Below are 19140 nucleotides of genomic sequence, written 5' to 3'. Positions count from 1 at the left end.
ACTCAAAGTGCATTGCTTTCTCCTCCTCTTCCTCCCCCACCAAGTCCTCCGTGATAGAGCCCAATTTTGGTGCACTCCGGCTGCGCTCCACCAGGGGTTTGTAGTAGCACTGTCTGTTCAGCAGCTTCCTGAGAGGCACCAAGGGGATGGTTTGTTCCCCTATGAGCTGCTGCTGCTGCTGGTGCCTGGCATCCTCCCTCCGTTTTAGGAGGTGTCCAAAACATCTCACTCTTGCCCTTCTAACTATACCCCGATCTGAGGGACAGCTCAGATTGAGAGGGCCATATACCCCAGGGGTGGGAGGATCAGTCCAGATATTGATACTGTCAATACCAACACTGATATTGGTATCTAATCAATACTAGGGAGATATGATTGTTACTTTGTTTCTCTCCTCTAAGTTCAGTATGTAGCCCACTGAACTGTGTTAACTGTGTTGTGTTGGTGGTTTTGTTAATGAAAAAATATATCTCAAACATGCACTATGAAAAATGACTGAACCTTTTTGTATTGACTGTCATTTTATTTATAGCCCATAACACATCTAAACAACAGATGCTGACGCAAAGTCCTTTAGAGACATGCACATTTACATTCCATGTCTCCAAAACACCCAATTTCAAAATACAGGATAGTCTGAAAGTTATGTTTTTTTTCTTGCATTAACTAATTATTGTTGACATTAAAAGGTGGTCATTAAAATGTGTTCAGAATGATGAATTATCTCATAAATCACACTGCTTTCTCCCATTTAAGCTGTCTTTATAGGGTAAAACTATGTGTAGTACTGCATTTACGTTGTATTGGAACGATACCAAAGTATGGAAAGCAATTTGCCTTTAGAAGTATCGCACAGTACAGATATACTCTTTTCTGATCTAATTCTAACATCCCGATCACTCCCAAGTGTGACACACGAGGAACTCATGTTGTTTCTGTCGGTGTTTCTTCAGGGCACATTTAACCGCTGAGCGTGTAACCGGAATGTACCACAGCTACTCTCCCGCCTGTATTTATCAGATAAGATAAATTATAAGATAATGTATGTTACTGTTTTAGAGTTTATTTTATTAACAGTATAAAGAATATAAAGGGTAGCTTTTTATAAAATAACATGACTTCTAAAGTCCAACACCAATTTAATTGTCCGGATATGTTAATCGTTTGGTTTGTTCCATCTCCGGTTTTTACGACAACAAGGCTGTAGGTAGTGCACATGGGTCTCTGAAGCGAGTGGCTGGCCGCAGTATTCTTCAGTTTTGTATTCCTCCTGTGTTTTGTGAAGTGACAGCATCGGAGGATATTATGGGCAAGAAGAAGGCGGGCGGAGGAGCCGTGCTGGGCAGAGCTCTGATCAAGGAGAGGCTCCAGGCAGGCCGGGGAAACAAAAGGGGCGACTCTTGGGTATGACACAGGTTTTTTTTTTTTTTTAAGCTTGTGTTAAACGTATTCAGATAATCACAGATATAGATATGAGACCTTTCGTGATATAGTATCATCCCCTAAGCAGTTGTGACCCCGTTTTTAAATGCCACTCAACTTTTTTAATTCCACTTAGCTGTTAGTATTAGTGTTACGATTACCCCACACGGGCTTACCAAGATGTAAATTTACTGATGCTGTTGTTTTAGAGCAAACGAACTAATGCGCAAGGACTATTACGTAAATAAATGAATGACTGGGGTACGTTTGTAATGGGGATAAACTTTTCTGGGAAATTGTTTTAACAAAATCTCAACTATTTTTAGAACAAGTCAAAGGGTGGTTTGGATGCAAGGATGTGAAAATGATCCGCTATTTGGCGATGATGTTCCAGTCACAGCTGCTTTGTTTAATCTCGACGCTTTTTCACATGCACTTACTGCTGGTCAAGCTAATTAAAGTTTGTTGTCATTGTTTTTTCTTTATATTTTCAGCTCCACACCAGTGAACTGAATGATGGCTACGACTGGGGGCGGCTGAACCTGCAGTCAGTGACAGAACAAAGTTCCATGGATGACTTTCTGGCCACAGCTGAACTGGCAGGAACAGAGTTTGTTGCAGGTAAATAACAATTTGATTCACTCATGTTTAGTTTTCAGGTGAATTGTAGGTATGTTTCTTTTTTTTACTTATTAAACATGGGAAACTACAGTGCTCTGAAAAAGTATTTGTCCCATTTCTGAATTCTTATTTTTTTGAATAATTGTCACACTTGCACATTTCAGGACATCAACAAATTAAATGATAAATTAGACAAAGATAATTGTTCAATGATTACATCATTTACTAAGGGAAAAAGACAAATCAAAGCTGCCTGGTTCTATGTGGAAAAGTAATTGTCCCCATAAACCTAGCAACTGGTTGTCCTTGGGTAGCAACAACTGCAATCGAGTGTTTGCGATAACTGGGAATGAGCCTTCCACATCGAATTTTAGTCCACAATATTTACGTGTATAAACCTAACAGAAGTAATTCTTCCTGTGTTTTTAAGTATTTTTTGTCTTAAATATTATGTGATCTCCACTGTAGATCTGCCTTTTTGATTCTGTTTGTTAATCTAATCACTTTCATTCATTTCTGTGTTTTCTTAGAGAAGCTCAATATCAAGTTTGTGCCGGCAGAAGCTCGAGCGGGCTTATTAACAGCTGAGGAGAAAAGCGAACTGATGAAGCTGCACGAAGACAACAAACATTTCCTCAGAATTCCGAGACGGTGATTTGAGTCGACATGTTTTTACAGGTTAATTTGTCTAACGTATAAATAATATGTTGCATTGATAAGATCTGTTGTGTATTTCCTTGTTATAAGACCCCACTGGGATGAAAGCACCAGTCCAGACGAGCTTCAACAGACAGAGAAAGACAGCTTCTTGGAGTGGAGACGAGCACTTGCACAGTATGCAGCTTTTCTGTACTCTGAGTCACTTTTGGTGTTAAGAATCAGTAGTGAAATGCAGGGATAACCATTCAAAATTTTCTAATTAATGACTTATGATACATTTGTGCTGGATTATTGTTGCCTGTAATCTAATTACAAGTGTTCTCTTCAAAGGCTGGAAGAGGAGCAGAAGTTAATTCTCACCCCGTTTGAGAGAAACCTTGAATTTTGGAGACAGCTGTGGAGAGTGATTGAGAGGAGGTAGAACCCAAATCAACAGCATATCACATTTCCTGAGGAATCTGTTCTCATTATGTGATGCTGAGGGGGAAAAAAAAAACAAATATTTATTTTTTCTTATTTTAGTGACGTCGTTGTTCAAATTGTTGATGCCAGAAATCCTTTGCTGTTCAGATGTCTGGACCTTGTAAGTGCTTTGTTTCAATAGTGGACAGATGATAGAAATCTGGTTTCATATATGAAAATAATTGCACTTTGTTTAATCATTTTGCATATTTCATCTGTCAACATTTGCTTGTATCCATCATTACGTACGTTTAAACTGTACTCCAGTGATTGTAATAATTCTCTGGTTGTGTGGCACCAGGAGTCCTATGTTAAAGAAGTTACAGAGCATAAGGTGAACATGCTTCTGGTGAACAAAGCTGATCTACTGACCAGGGAGCAGAGGCGAGTCTGGGCCAAATACTTTGAGAAAGAGGGGCTGAGGGCAGTTTTCTGGTCTGCTCTGGCTGAAGGCAACAGGCTGGATGCAGAGGAAAAGGTGAGAGCGCGGAGGCTTGATGAACTTTTCTCTCTTCTCTGAACTGTGATGCATTTGCATTTTTTTTTAGGGAACAGATAATTTATTGTACTGAAGAAAAAGTCACCTTTTGGCGTCATCCTGCCGTCTTTAATCCCAGTGAAAAATAGTGCAGAAACTTGTCCCCTCACAGGGCATGGAGGTGGCCGATCCAGAGTGTGAAGAGAGTGATCCAGAAGAAGGAGGATGGAAAATTAAAGAAGATGTGAGTCAGAAAGGTGCAGATGGAGAGGAAGAGGTAAAGAATAAGGAGGATGAGGACAACGGGGGAGAACAGAGTGACATAGAGGAAGAGCAGGAAGAGGTAAGCGTAGATGAGGAGGACTGGAAGACCTGTTCAGAAGGCGAGGAAGAAGCAGAGGGAGAGACTGCTGGTTCATCTGATGCATCTTTCCACAACTCCAGCCGTCTGCTGCGCAAGGATGAGCTGCTGGAAATGTTCAAGGCTGTTCACAACAGCTCCAGGGTTAAAGAAGGGCAGCTGACAGTGGGACTGGTGAGTAAAAGGACCATCTATCTGTCAGTCTAGCGTAAATTGCATGCTGTAGCCACACCGCCTTTGAATTTTGGGATCGAGTTGTATATTTATATTTAGTATGAGCATTTGAACCACTTTGCAGAATTCACCAGGAGTGCTTTTTAATGCTTTACTAGAATCGTAGGAACAGGAAACATTTTAATTGGATTCATAGTCGGGGAAGAAGCTCCACACTTTCCTCAGTATGAGTTATTTTAAAGCAATTAAATGTTCATTATGTGGTGGAACCAACAGGTCGGGTATCCTAATGTGGGAAAGAGTTCAACCATCAACACTATTCTGAGGAACAAGAAGGTTTCTGTCTCAGCCACTCCTGGACACACTAAACACTTTCAGGTAGGTACTTACTGCTCAAATGCAGGTTAGGGATTCCACCAGCAAGAAGCTTAATAATAATAATGATAATTATTATAATAATGATGTTAGACCTGCGACAGACTGGCGACCTGTCCAGGGTGTACCCTGCCTCTCGCCCTAACACAGCTGGGATAGGCTCCAGCCCCCCCCCCCCCCCCCCCCCCCCCGCGCCCCTGAAAAAGGATGGATGGATGATTATGATGGTGTTTTTTGTGTGTTTTTGTTTTTGACATTTATGACAGACGTTATATGTGGAGCCAGGCCTGTGTCTCTGTGACTGCCCAGGACTGGTCATGCCCTCCTTCGTTTCTACCAAAGCTGAGATGATCTGCTCTGGGATTCTGCCCATAGACCAGATGAGAGACCACGTACCTGCGATCTCACTCATATCCTTTACATGACAGAAAGCTAGACTCTGCCTGTTCTGCTTTATAATTGATTCTGATGCTTACGACACGTAGTTCTTAACAGATTGGTCACATATGTCAGACGATCCCTCGGCACGTGTTAGAAGGCACCTATGGCATCAATATTATCAGACCGCGGGAAGATGAAGACCCTGACAGACCGCCCACTGCGGAAGAGCTGCTGATGGCGTATGGATGTGAGGCTAATAGACATTTATCATGAGTCTGGATAGAATAGATTAACAATAGGTGAAATATGTACAACTCGAGAGAGTAAACCATCTTAGATTCTTTAAAAAAAACTATTTTATAGATTTAATTTTATGTATTGTGTTCCTCCTTGATCAGAGGTCCCTAGCTCAAATTGTGATACTGTCACCTCACTGTGGCACCCTTAGATGCTGCTAGCTGTCTTTCCCCTTGATGTAATTTCTTTGTTTTATAACATAGCCTTTTCTTTTTTGTCTGTTTCAGATATGAGAGGTTTCATGACGTCGCACGGCCAGCCCGATCAGTCCAGATCGGCCCGTTACGTCCTGAAGGATTATGTGAGCGTAAGTTCACAACTGCAAACTGTTGTGGGTTGGAAAAAACACACAGTTATGTTGCTTGTGTTTACGTTTTAATTTTGGACTGTGGTTGAGTGAGTGTGGGTCATTAATGAAATGTTTAGCCTAACAAAGTGGGAGGAAAAAACAGATGAAAATTCTAGGAGAGATAAATAAGTTATTTTCATCTTGGCTCAGCTCTGTCACCTGCAGCGTTAAACAGTGTAGCTGTAGCACATCTGTGGTTCGGCTATGTGTTTAAGCAGACTGTGGAGGTCTTCAGTCTTTTGTAAGGTGTAGCTGTTCTCTTGTAACGTTATGCATCATGTTTACAACGTCCTTTGCCTAAGATAGCTCTTTTCCTTACAGGGCAAGCTTCTGCACTGCCATCCCCCTCCACATATAAAACCTGAAGACTTCCAGCCGCAGCACAAAAAGTTTGAGAAGAGAGACTCAGACAGCAGTGACCTCTCCACAGTAATGAACAGACAACACAAAATTAAGAGAATCGAAAACGTGGTTGACAAGAACTTTTTCCATCAGGTAAATTATTCCTGCTGATCTCTTATTTTTGGTCAGTAGATGTTGTAATATAAGCTATATTACCAGACGTGTTCTGTCACCCATCCCAATCGTTGAATTCAGGTGTTTCAATCACTTCCAGGCCCACAGGTGTGTAAAATCAAGCGCCTAGTCACGCGGACTGCATCAACAAACATTTGTGGAAGAATGGGATGCTCTCAGGAGCTCAGTGAATTCCAGGGATCGAATGCTAGTTGTGAAATTTCCTCACTAATAAATATTCCACACTTAACTCTTAGGCTACATTCACACTGCAGGTCTTATTGCTCAATTCCGATTTTTTTTGATCAAAGCCGATTTTTTTGTCTGCTTGTTCACACTACAAATAAAATGCGACAGCAAATGCGCTCTAGTGTGAACCAAAGCGGCCGCATGTGCAAAAGAAGACGTCACACACAAGGCGCTCTGTTTAGACCCAGAGCAAACAATATTGTTTGACTGATGGCCCTTAATATAAAGACTTCAGACTTCACGTTTCCCAATTTTTGCTTTAAGTTATTTTGTTATTTACATAATAATGTAAATAACCGAATAATTATGCTTATTGCTGTTTTAGAGGAGCGGTGCTTCAAAGGATAGCTGCAGATTTCTGTCAGAATCTGCAGATTATACAGTACAAATAAAATGTTCACGTTTCTCCAACGTTGTCTTCCCAACAGTTTCACTGACATCTACGCTGGATGGCCAGGAAGCGTTCGCGATGTCTTCTCCGGCGCTTCTCCGGCGCTGATATTTGGCGTCTGTCTTGTGTCAGTGACGTAAAAGACGGATTTAATGCGACATGACCGTTCAAACAGCAGTCGCTTTCTAAAACATCGGATATGTATCGGATTCAGTACCACATATGAAAATGACCCAGATCGGATTTGAAAATATCGGATTTGAGCCTTTCACACTGTCACACCATGATCAGATATGGGTTGCATAGGGTCAAAAAAATCGGATTTGATGCGCTTTCGCCTGTAGTGTGAACGTAGCCTTAGTGGTATTATAACAATGTGGAAGCCACTGGGAATGACAGCAGCTCAGTGGTAATCTCACAAATCCACTTCTGGAAGAATGGTCAAAAATTCCCATAAACACACCTAAACCTTTTTGGAAAATCTTCCCACAAGACTTGAAGCCGTTATAGCTGCAAGGGTTGGATGGACATCATATCAAACTCTATGGATTAAAAATGGGATGTCAGTCAAGTTCACATGAGTGTGAAGGCAGACGAGTGAACACTTTTGGTAATATAAAGTGTGTCTGCAGCAGAGGAGCAGTTTATTATGAAGTTAAATGATTTTTTCTTTTTGTTGATGATGAACCTCTGTTTAGGAGAACGTGCGGGCACTCTCCAAAGGAATTCAGTCTGTGATGGGCTACAAACCAGGCAGTGGACCTGTGGGTCCAGGCAAAGCTGAATCAGAGATGGCAGTGGGCAAACCCTGGAAAAAACACGGCAACAGGAACAAGAAGGAGAAAGTACGGCGGATTACTAAGCATCTGGATGCCTGATTATGATCAGAAAATCTAAGTTAATTTGAGCAACTTAGATCTGTGAACTGTACTTTAGGAAAAACCCTGAAGCACGGTTCATGTGTGATTCCAAGGGAATCAATTCTGAGTGCTTTGTAAAGATGAAGGCCCCCTTTAATCCTGTGAGTGTGGAAAAGTCAGGCCGTCATGACATTAACTAATGAGGTGCATAATCTGTCGGCTCTGGTTTTAACAAAATGGTGCAGTGCACTCCGTCAGGCTGATCACCAGTTAAAGAGCAACCAATCGATTCAACAGCCAAAATTGTATTGAAGGAGGACACATAAAGTCTCTATGAATCAGTTAAAATACTGTATGTTGACTTTTATACATTTAAAGCAATGCTCTTTGTAACTTAACCGGGTTACGTAGAATAAACACGTGCTTTCATGTTGGTGTGACACTTTTTTGTCATATTTCCATAACAATATATTACTTAATGCTTCAGTGTAAATACAATATTTTGTATTTGTAATAGAAGACTATGAAATAGCAAGTTTTGTAATCTGAATAAGTTAAACTACCCGAACTCCTTCATGGGATGCATTTTTAATTTCTCCTTGCACTTTGGGCTGATTGGGACCTGATGAATGTAAAAACAAAGAATGATGTGATTTTTATTTTTTTGTGTCAGATTTTTGTTTCTGAGAAAAATGAGATCCACTCATGAGGACATTGGCTTTAAATTTCAATGAAACAGAGGCAGTATAACATCCTCGTAAGTGGATATCAGGCCCTTGTAGAGCAAAATTTGGTATTTTGGTCTAGACAACCCAAAATGTAAAATGGACTGGTTCTTATATAGCGCTTTTCTCCTGGAGTACTCAAAGCACTCTACAACACGCCACATTAACCCCATACACCCATTCACACGAGCACTATTATCTATACAGGGAGTGCTTTGTAACTATCATTCATACACATTCATACTCCGATGGATGCATCGTAGAGCAAGTAGGGGTTAGTATCTTGCCCAAGGATATTTGGCATGCAAACTGGGGGAGCCAGCTGCCTGAGCTATAGCCACCCCTATAATATATATAATGTGATGTCCACATATGTGGACGCCAGGTCCTAGGAGGTTAAAGAAGTACATGAGGGTTGTAGGTGTCTAAGAATCTGAGAGCATTTCTAATTCTTACTGAGTATTTATCAACCAGATAATAAATTTGGAGTTGATTTTCTTACCATCACAGAATAGCTACAAGCTACAAAATGTTGTAAACCTGGGAACAAGTGGGAACTCCCATGAGTGTCAAATTAATAATATACAATAAATAATCGCAAACACCCCTGACCTGTGGCAGTGATTTCTGATGCTTCTGTTTTTTTATGTCTAATGTCTTTGCTTATATTGGTAGATAGACTGAAACCAGCCTGATTTATGAAGGGTTTATGTCTAAAGCAAAGACATTAGCTGTTTTTCGAGTATTTTTATGACTCTGTTATTGTAGCTAATCTGTGTTCTAAATTATAATCGATCCAATCCTTTTTGACCACTTTAAATGTATTGAAAGAACAGCTGTATGTGATATTTGTTGAGATTTCTGCTGAGACTTGGATAAATAAAGGATATATATAAAAGTCAATTTGCCAAAAACTGACTGCAGCTTCTACATTTGTGACAGGAACGTGCTTTGTGGCTCAAAATCACTTGTTATCATTCATGAGAGATATGCTTGACAGGTCATAGCCCAACAACTCATTGACAACAATTTGTAGTCGTTTTTTGGCAAGCGGTCACTGTGATCAAGCGTAAGATTCCTGAAACGGACTAAGGTACACGCAATGCTCCTGATCGTAGCTACAAATGAACGCGCCTCTTTAAATAAATGGATGATGATTTATTTTTTGGCATCTCTAAACACAGAAAGAGCGTAAAATCCACATTTTCACTTGTGCCTTTGAACGTATTTCCATAATGACAGGTGGCACAGGTAAGCCCCTCCCTGCCGCGTGCGGGCCGTTTGGAGAGCTGCCGCTGTGCTTTTGATGAGCAAGAAGTCAAATGTGCACTAGGAGCATGGCTCAGTTTCTGATCGGTTCTGCGGATTGTCGCTGAGCATTTGCGCTTAAAATGAAGAAAAGTGCGCACATCGCGGATGGTCAAGTCGGGGAACGATCAGACTATTTCCTGACTAGTTTGGTTGATTTTTGCGTGGATTCAGTTAACACCTGTTTGTCCCGTGACGCAGACACACTTTGCGTCCCTGTTGGTCTCACCTTTCTTTCTGCGCTGCTTTTGCTGCTATCATGTCTCCTGTAAGTAGATTATCATTAATCACCCACCGGCCCCATTCATTTAATACATATCTAACATTGACCTGTGGTAACTGTGAAGGTTCGTGTATCAGAGGTGCAAAATTCGGGGAGAAAATCCGGGAGAAACCGCGGTTTTCTTCTACTGCTTCATCGGTAACCTGTGCAGTACAACTGGAGCCATCCTGTCCAGGCAGCTGCATATACAGGTAACACAGTTCTACGTGTAACCAAGTATTTTCACTCTATTTATGCATTAAAATACCGTAACTCCTTATCGCTGCCCTCTCTGCAGATTTTAATGGGTGCTTTTGCTGCCGCTGTGGATTTTGTGAACTGTATTTTGTGGTGCTTTCCAGTGTTCCTGTGTTGGAATTCGAAAGCAGGTATGATTAAGAAAATTCCTTATCTTAATAATGCAAACCTTATCATTCCCAAACAATTTAGCAATTGTGCATTATTCAAAGTGCAGCAGCAAGGTAGCACAGGTGTTTAAATATTGTCATCCAGCCGACCAAACCCTTTTGGCAAAACAGTAGGTACAATTATCAGAGAGGCGCTACAGATAACCATACAAATGAACAGGGGACCTATTGAAATGCTTTCTAACTGTAACCGTCCTCTCTGGTGTTCTCTCTCAGAAAAAAGGCTGAGGATGATGAAGAGGAGGAGGAGACAGCATCTCCTAGCAGTGTGTGTCTTGATGGTAGTTGCAGGAGGTTTTCTGAAGTCCAGGGTCTCCCATACTTCAGCACTGCAGCCCGTCAAAGGGAGGACGCTGCTGCATGTTGTCCTTCAAGTCTCCAGCTGGAGTTCTTCAATGGTGTGGTTACACAAACAGACACATGTGTATGAGTGCTGTCACCTGGGTTGTTTTGTTGTTTTTGAATTGCCATTTTGCAGCTACTCTAAATGTCCTTCTGCTGCATCGTAAAACCGTCTGTCTGTAGGACAACACTGAAATCGTGGGTTACCTACTGGGGCTGCTGTCTTTTGTCATAGCCTGTACCTCCAGGATCCCCAAACTCTGCAGAGTAGTAAGTGACAAACCATTCACTTAAAATCATGTTACTGTTCTAATAAAGTTCCTAGTGTTATTTGTATTCTTCCTTTTAGTGCAATGGACATAAAGTGACCCACACTGCCATTTTCTCTGGACTGTTGTGCTCACTGGCTGGTGCCCTCTACACTGCAGCCATACTCCTCTGTGACACTCAGTTTAGATTTCTTATGAGAGCGATGCCATGGCTTCTGTCATCAGCAGGCTGTGTGACTCTAGACCTTCTTGTATCCTTACACAGTAAGTGTGACCACGCATCACTCAAACTGTGTAGAGATTCACAACTCACTTTGCTAGTATGGGGTCGGGCCTCATTTTGCCTTCAGAGCTTTGTGTCATAGATTCGACAAGGTGCTGGAAACATTCCTCAGACGTTTGAGTCCATATTGATGTGATTGCATCACACAGTTACTGCAGAGTTGTCAGCCCTACATCCATGATGTGAAGCTTTTGTTCCACCACATTCCAAAGCTACTGTGCATTCAGAGATCCTCTTCTGCTTGCCTAGACTGTGACAACTGACTGTTATTTGAGTCACTGTTTATTTCTCTGACCATTCTCTGTAAACCAGAATGTTTGGGAAACTCCTGGTAGATCAGCAGTTTCTGAAATACTCAGACCACCCCATCTGGCACCAACCATGCCACATTCAAAGTGACTTAAATCGCCTTCCTTTCCCATCCTGATGCTCAGTCTGAACTTCAGCAGGTCATTTTGACCATGTGTAAATGCATGAAGTTGCTGCTGTGATTGGTTGATTAGATACTTCCAATAACAAGTGGCTGAACATGTGTACCTAACAAAATTGATGGTGAGTGTGGATTCTCACTAAAACCGGGGCTACTGTCCATTACATCTAGATCTAGGTGATTTGCTTGAGTCTGTGCCAGTCATGCTGTGGTGTGGTTTGTTGACCTTTAACCTGTCATGTCAGATTGTAATTACTCATTGGTGCAAGAGAGGCTCCAGCAAGAAGGCTATGAGACTTTTTGCAGATACAGAGCGCCTTTTAGGTGGTTCACGGCGCCCTGCAAAGAATAACACTGCCATGAAGAGACAGACAAAAGAGCAAATTCCTTCATCAGCACAAACAAAAGTAAGCTTGTTTTGTTTAATCATACCACTTTTTTGTTATTGTGTGTGCAAGGCTGCTTCTCGGATTTCTCAGAGTGAATTTAATAGCTTGTTTTCAATCAGACTTCCATAATAAACATGCTTTTTACTGTAATACTGATAATATTGGATTTTTACTTACTGCTTTCTTGTGTGGATTAAGTTATTTGGAAGTAGCACTATGCAGGCATCGTTCTGCAACAAACACTATTAGCATTGTTCTTCTAATAGTGTTTGTTTACTAAAGCCTTGGTGTGACTATAATAGTATTCTTTTTCTTCAAAGATAAAAAATCTCCAGAAGATGAGAGAGGTGGGCCAATACATGGATGTCAACAGTCAACCTGCGAGAAAAGTAAGCAAAGAATCTGTTGTGACACTACATTTTTACAACAGCAGTTTGTTTGATAGGAACTCTTCACTGCACACCGTTATTCTTCAAATACTAGATGTGCTTTCATTTTTGAAAATGCCCCTCGAGAAGGTGACGTCACCCAGGGGAGACGTGGGAAGCGAGCCTCCCAGCAGGAGGGTTGGGGCGATCAGAGCCGACGGCTTCTGCTCCACAGACACATCCTGTGACTCCTCGCCGGTCAGCTCGGATCTGGAGGTGACTTGGACTACTTGGATACAATCACTTAAATTAAGAAATGAATCAAATTTATCACTAAATAAACATTTCTCCCCCTCTCTCTAAAGCTATGATATATTTTCAAAAAGCTGGTAATCTTAATACATCAAATGTCAGTTCTCACCGTGTAAAGCAGGGGTGGGCAACTCCGGGCCTTGAGGGCTGGTGTCCCTGCAGGTTTTAGATGTGTCCTTGAACCAACACTGCTGATTTAAATGGCTAAATTAGCTCCTGCAGTTCTTCAGAGGCCTGGTAATGAACTAATCATGTGATTCAGGTGTGTTGACCCAAGGTGAGATCTAAAACCTGCAGGACACCAACCCTCGGGGCCTGGAATTGCCCACCCCTGGTGTAAAGGATAGCTATAATATGTAGTTATTCCAAAGTGCCACTAGGTGGTGACAGCATGTTTGTATGCTGGATAGTGTGCATGGCTGTTATAAAAATATGAATGAACATAACCCTTTGTGTAACGCCACCTTACATGAAATGCTGTGATGACCTGATTCTGTTAGTATGAGTCTTTTTATGAGTTTAAGCTATTGAGTCATTTGCACAACAGCAGTGGTGAAGTTCCTAAAGAGGTAATGACTTCATGACTCATTATCATAAGACAGGGGGTCTGGAGTCAGCTTGTGGAAATGGTGAATAAGAATGGCACTGACAAAACTGCCTATGTTTTAGTGCCACTTTAGGATTGAGATCCTTTATTATAAAGGAATGGTATTGACTGTCTGCGTATGAAAATGCAGTAAGAAGAATTCATAAGTAGACGTAATAGTGCAACTATGCTTAGTGCTTTGCACATGTGACTTTGGGGGAAGTAAGTCAGAAGACAGCCCTCAGACGTTCTTATAAGGAGACAATAGTCAGCATGTTCTTATTGGACAGACAAGTTGAAGTCTATGGAGAGATGTGCATGTGGTTTTCTGAGTGCAAGCTCAGTGTTTTGTATTTTAGTTTTCTGCAGTGTATAGCTGAGCCAGTATCAAATCTTCACTAGTCTTATTTTAGAGAACAGTTCATATTTATATAGTTTTCTCTTTTTTGAAAAACACAGTCTGAGTTTGCAAGAGGATTCAAATTCCAAGTGTTTTTTTTTCTTTGTCAGGCCTTTATGCTCATAAAAACTCCCTTACTAGAAAGCCAGGCTATGGAGGATGTCATTTAATCAGAAACAAAGGCAAATGGTGCAAGCACAAACAATCGCAGGTTGATACTGTTCACCAAACAGGAAAAAACAAAAGACATGAATGCCCTTTTAGCACAGTTGGTTTGTTCGAGAAGTAAAGGCGAGTTGGAAAAGTGTAAGTTTATGCTGAATGTGACAAAGTATAACTTTGTTTGGCTGTGAACACTCAGCTTAATCTTCACAAAGACAACAGGAGGCAATTTAAAGTTTAGCTGGGCCGTTTCTGTCTGATGCACTTGGAATTTACTGATGCTCTTTACTCGATCTTACAAAGAATGATTCTTTCCAAGATGACTTTGTGTCTAATGTTTAATCCTGATTACAAAGAGCTCCAGAGGAGTTCAGGTCTATCAGTGAATCTTTTACTTTTTATTTGGTTACCTAACTTCCTAACAGCCTTAAAGCAAACTGGGAACTAAAACAAAGATTACAGAGCATTTTTTGAAGTATTTAAATGAGTGGCTTTTCCTACTTTACATGTGATCCTGATAATTGGACAGTCGCCTCAGCCGGCAGCTTGAAACCTCCATTGTGCTGTGTTTCACGCACATTACTGCTGAGTTCTGGTTCTTGGCTGAGCTGAGGCTTAGGGCTACAGTGATGGGTGGAATTGTTTGAGATTTGCCATGTGGTCCAATTGTTCTGCTGTAAAGGATCTTTGATTAAAGACCAACAGTGGGCTGGGTCTGTCTGCCTAGGAAGTGGTGCAAAATGGTTGCCTTGTCTATAGGGGGCCAGTACCCTCTGCTATTTTGGGAGATGTTTATAGTCTGTTGTTTGACTCTCGCTGGCCAGGAATGTCACTGTGTGAACAATACAAGACCTGTGTTGTAGGTGTCGAGTTGACGCTCTCATGGGGCATGATCCAACACGACCACCATTGATGAGCCCCCCTAGAAAACTAAGGAACACTTAGTGTAGAGCAGGGCGATATGGCCAAAAATATTTATCACGATATATATTTGAAAATTTGCGATAATGATATAACCGACGATATAATTGATGCGAGACAAAATACAACTCCACAACATTACTAGTGCAAAAAGACAACCTTCCATTTATTTTCACTTAAACAAGAAGCTGGTTTTTATGTACATTAAAGCTTTATAAAAATGTAACAGTGCAAATGCAAATTCCTTGCTGAAAGTTTAACCAAAAGGCATTTCCAGTAGAAATGGGCTGACATATCCTGAGCATAACCATGTATAATATCCACTGAAGTTAAAAAGAGGTGCTTTGCAACATTAAACTGCAGTGTGCAGTACACATTTTTCGGACCATAAGGTGCACAGGATTATAAGGCACATTAAGCGAAACAAAGCAGTCAGATAAATCAAACTTTATTAAACTCATTCTTCTTGCTTCCTCCACTTCTGTACCATTGATTCATTAGTGTTGAATTCTCTGCAGCTGCTCTATTCCCATGTTGTTGCAGTATATTAATAACTAACCTCGTATTGTGGATGGATTATCTGTTGTTCTCCTGACTGAAGTTTGGTCCGTTTACAGCATCCTGCCATGCGATTGCATTTGTCTCTAACCATGAAGAACCTTCACATTAACTTTTATAAGTGGAAAAGTGTTAGTGTTCGTCCTCCAGCTTCACTGCTTATGTTATGCTAACATAGCTGTGTCGCTAGCGATCACGTAGCACATCATTATATACCAGCTAGCCCAACTTCAGTAACCCTACAAACGTCACTGCTGTTTAGTTTCCTGTCTTCATTTATGCTGGAAGTGACAGCAGAGCTGTACGTTTGATTTTTTTTCAGAAATCTCTCAGTCAGAACATGCTATATCATGCTTAGGTAACTAGCGAAACTAGCGAGCTAACTTCCGCTAGCTTCCTGCTAACTTCTAACTCCGTTAAATGTAATAACTTTTGTTTTCATGGATGCCTGGAAGTTAAACTTTATAGTTACACCTGGTAAAGCAGCAATGCTGATCGTTTTATTAAAGATGAAAGAATTTAGACAGTTTTTAAGTGATGCTGCAGTGTTTGTTTGACCTGAAGATTACGGAGCTTAGGACCCAGATTACTCCCAGATTTAAGAGCATCTTAGTCCGACAAATACGACAATAACGATGGCCGCTTGCATGTTCTGCAAAAAAAAAAAAAGTGCTTTGTTGTGTATCTGACGGACAAACACCAAACCAGTTCCACATCACTGAAGTTGCACCATTTTTACAAACCAATTCTGGTTCATCTGTTTCACTCAACGACCGGCCATGTGCGTATGAAAACAAAGGCACTGCACATGCGCGTTTTACTCCCATTCTATCGCGATATTTCATTTTCCTATCGTTGCCTAACATTATACCGGTATTATCGTGAACGGTATAATATGGCCCAGCCCTAACTTAGTGTATGGTACACTTCTGAGCTGCCTCCCAATTCATCAATACATACTTTGTTTGTATTTTAAATCAACATTAGGGTGCATTAATATATCATATGTGCCATGTGATTATCGCCAAATGCTTTTATAGCATAGCAGACACATTAGTCTCAGAATATTAGCTGTTTATATGACTTTGCTATAATTCTTTGTACGATTACTTTGACATGTTCTTATTTTCTAGTGGGATTTTGAAGCAGCAAATACACACTGGAGCAAAGCAACAGCAAAACAACAGGAGGGTGACGAGTTTCCCCTGCAAGAGTGGCCGACAAACCCCGAACCGTTTAACATCTGCGCCCGTTCCCCGTCTGGACTCGCACAGAAAGCTCTATCTGGTACGGAAGAGTGTGGCTCTGTTGTAAGCTTAGCTAAGTGAAGTTCACACATGCTGAGTGCAGTAATTTGTGAATAAAAAATAAATAAAAGTGCAAAAATAAATCTGTCATCTGTCTTGTTTTACAACAAAAATTACTGATTGTTTTTGGTTTAGTTATTTCGAGTACCTTTTTTTGTTTCTAATACTGTAGGGAAGCACAAACGTCAAGCTCCTGAAGACGTTCGGCCTTTTAGAAAGGTTTACAGAAAAGACCTTCCCTAATAAAACACTATTACTCCCCTGCTGCCATTCAAGGTTACTGGGTCATATCCTGTATTTTGCTTGTCGACCTGGGTTATCGGGGCTGGACTGGGAAAAGAGCCGGCAGAGCAGATAAGAACCAGACTAGACGCCCGGAGCTTGTCTGTCCTCTCCATCATTCAGCAGACCTCCGTCCATCTGCCTGCTGTGAAGCTTTATGAAATAAAAGTTACTAGAGGCATTTTTAACTAAAGGGACTTCCTAAGGCCTGATTATGGAACAATTACATTTTTACTCCTCCCTGTTACATTTCCTCAAGTGACAGGTCTCAGACTAATGACTGGGAAACAACTAATGAGATGTAACAAAGCAATTGCTGATATCAGCAGTGGATATTAATGTCCTCAACAACTGGCTCTGTCTGTGGAAATGGCTGGGAAATGTTTATTGAATTTTATTTGATCTGACAGTGTTGATGTTCAGGCCATGTGATTTATCTACTTTGTTGTTTGTTTTTTAATAATAATGAAGGTAATAATATTGTAATAATAATAATATTGTAAACGACCCTATTGCTCAGCTATACTGATGCTAGTATTCATGATTACACAAGTGCTAAATATGCTAATGCTAAATATACACTCACTGGCTGACTTATTAGGTACACTTTGCTTGTGCTTTTGCTTTAATTCTTTGTGGCATAGATTCAACAAGGTGCTGAAAACATTGATCAGACATTTTGATCCATGTGATGACATCATACAGTTGCTGCACATTTGTCAGCTGTACATCAATGATGAGTCTCCCACTCCACCACATCCCAAAAGTGGATTAACTGTGGAGGCCACTTGAGGACAGCATATTTTATGTCACGTTTTAAGAAACCAGCTTGGCAGGATCTGAGCTTTTTGGCATGGTGCCTTATCCAGCTGGAAGCATCCACTAGAAGATTGGTACAGTTGATCACAAAGGGATGAGTATGGTAAGCAACAGTATTCAGGTAGGCTGTGATGTTTAAACAATGCTCAGTTGGTATTAATTGTCCCAAAATGTGCCACACCATTACTCCCAGCCCACCAGCCTGAACCACTGATGTAAGGTACATTTTTCCACTCTTCTATTGCCCATGACAATTCTAGACTCAGTTTCCTCATGCTAGCTGACAGGAGGAGAACCTGGTGTGGTCCTCTGCTGCTGTAGCTCATCTACTTAAAGGTTCAGCGATACCTTGGTTTTAACAAGTGGTTACTTGAGGTAAAGTTGCCTTACTTTCAGCTTGAAACACCCTGGCCACTCTCCTCTTGCTTCTGGCATAAACAAGTCATTTTCATCTGCAGAGCTGGCTATTTTCTCTTTTTCAGACTATTCTCTGTGAACCATAGAGATTGTTGTGGGGGAAAGTGCCCCCACAATCATTCCAGAATTTCTACAAATGCTCAGACCAGTTCATCTTGCAGCAACAACTGTGCCACGTTCGAAGTCACTTAAATTATTTTATCTCCATTCTGTTGCTCAGTTTGAACTCGAGCAGGTTGTCTTGACTGTGTCTACATGCCTACATGCATTGATTTGCTGCCATGTGATTGGCTGATTAACGAAGATTTAAGCAGGTGTGCTTAAGAAGATGGTTTATGCATTTATATTAGAGATGGCACGATACCACTTTTTTATCAGCAATTTCCTAATGTTGTAAACCTGCTCAACATTTGGCAATAAACCCCTTTCTGATTCTGATTCTGATTATGTCTGATACCGATATCATAAATTTGGATATCTGCCGATACCGATATGAATCCGATATAGTGGTTTTTAATCGATAAAACTGTTTTTTTAATATCTTGCTGCTTTTTGTACAAGTTCATACTCAAGTTAAAAAAAACAAAAACACTAAAGCTATTCTGTTATACCTGTATGTAAAAAAAAATACACTGCACCCAAAATATTTCATAGTTCAGCAATACTGATCAATCTAATAAACTTAAACCTACTCCATCCTCCCTATTCTGGTATTTTAAAGAGTACTTAGCAGAAATATTAAGCAACCTAACTAATAGGGCTCTAAAACTCCCAGCAAAAAAAAAAATAAAAAAAATAAATAGGGAACCACCCCGCACCCTCCACCTCGTGATGCTTAATCGACGTAATCAACTTTAATTTGATGCAGTGTGAAAAAAATGCACAAAAATAAATTATTTTTCAAGAATAATTAAATAGATTCAACAGAATTGCAGACTGCACAGATGGTATCTTCCCAAAGGAAAAAGTACTATAG

At 40.7% G+C, this 19140-nt stretch overlaps 2 protein-coding genes across 3 annotated transcripts; both read left to right on the top strand.

Moving 5' to 3' along the window:
- Positions 1 to 1000: 1000 nt before the first annotated feature.
- On the top strand, positions 1001 to 9235 carry lsg1 (large 60S subunit nuclear export GTPase 1). Its single transcript, XM_085247544.1, has 14 exons — positions 1001 to 1404; positions 1917 to 2043; positions 2574 to 2694; positions 2791 to 2877; positions 3034 to 3120; positions 3226 to 3286; positions 3467 to 3643; positions 3816 to 4178; positions 4455 to 4556; positions 4820 to 4967; positions 5062 to 5181; positions 5459 to 5538; positions 5902 to 6075; positions 7435 to 9235. The coding sequence occupies exons 1-14, from the start codon at positions 1306 to 1308 to the stop codon at positions 7612 to 7614; spliced, it is 1926 nt and encodes a 641-aa protein (XP_085103670.1). The 5' UTR covers positions 1001 to 1305; the 3' UTR covers positions 7615 to 9235.
- A 362-nt stretch (positions 9236 to 9597) lies between these two features.
- Positions 9598 to 16723, top strand: tmem44 (transmembrane protein 44). 2 transcript variants are annotated; one of them, XM_085246971.1, is made up of 10 exons: positions 9598 to 9897; positions 9977 to 10103; positions 10190 to 10280; positions 10536 to 10717; positions 10845 to 10931; positions 11011 to 11181; positions 11889 to 12050; positions 12353 to 12421; positions 12551 to 12676; positions 16473 to 16723. In XM_085246971.1, the coding sequence occupies exons 1-10, from the start codon at positions 9713 to 9715 to the stop codon at positions 16665 to 16667; spliced, it is 1395 nt and encodes a 464-aa protein (XP_085103097.1). In that variant the 5' UTR covers positions 9598 to 9712; the 3' UTR covers positions 16668 to 16723. The 2 variants fall into 2 exon arrangements, with proteins under 2 accessions (XP_085103097.1, XP_085103096.1); XM_085246970.1 differs by having other exon boundaries at positions 12548 to 12676.
- The last annotated feature ends 2417 nt before the right edge of the window (positions 16724 to 19140 follow it).

Source organism: Mchenga conophoros, linkage group LG15 (genome assembly GCF_057382185.1).
Source record: "Mchenga conophoros isolate Kocher_MC1m ecotype Shallow Benthic linkage group LG15, M_conophoros_male_GT1.1, whole genome shotgun sequence".
Lineage (NCBI taxonomy): Eukaryota > Metazoa > Chordata > Actinopteri > Cichliformes > Cichlidae > Mchenga > Mchenga conophoros.
The sequence above is the reverse complement of the archived record's forward strand: the minus strand, read 5'-3'. Positions and strand labels throughout refer to the sequence as shown.

What these genes read in the sequence shown, in the direction of transcription:
- lsg1 (XM_085247544.1), top strand. Translation starts at nt 1,306, where the DNA reads ATGGGCAAGAAGAAGGCGGGCGGAGGAGCCGTGCTGGGCAGAGCTCTG. An exon ending in TTCCTCAGAATTCCGAGACG is followed by an intron (nt 2,695 to 2,790) that starts GTGATTTGAGTC and finishes CCTTGTTATAAG; the next exon opens with ACCCCACTGGGATGAAAGCA. An exon ending in ACAAGAACTTTTTCCATCAG is followed by an intron (nt 6,076 to 7,434) that starts GTAAATTATTCC and finishes ACCTCTGTTTAG; the next exon opens with GAGAACGTGCGGGCACTCTC.
- tmem44 (XM_085246970.1), top strand. Translation starts at nt 9,713, where the DNA reads ATGAAGAAAAGTGCGCACATCGCGGATGGTCAAGTCGGGGAACGATCA. An exon ending in ACAGTCAACCTGCGAGAAAA is followed by an intron (nt 12,422 to 12,547) that starts GTAAGCAAAGAA and finishes ATGCCCCTCGAG; the next exon opens with AAGGTGACGTCACCCAGGGG. An exon ending in CGGTCAGCTCGGATCTGGAG is followed by an intron (nt 12,677 to 16,472) that starts GTGACTTGGACT and finishes CTTATTTTCTAG; the next exon opens with TGGGATTTTGAAGCAGCAAA.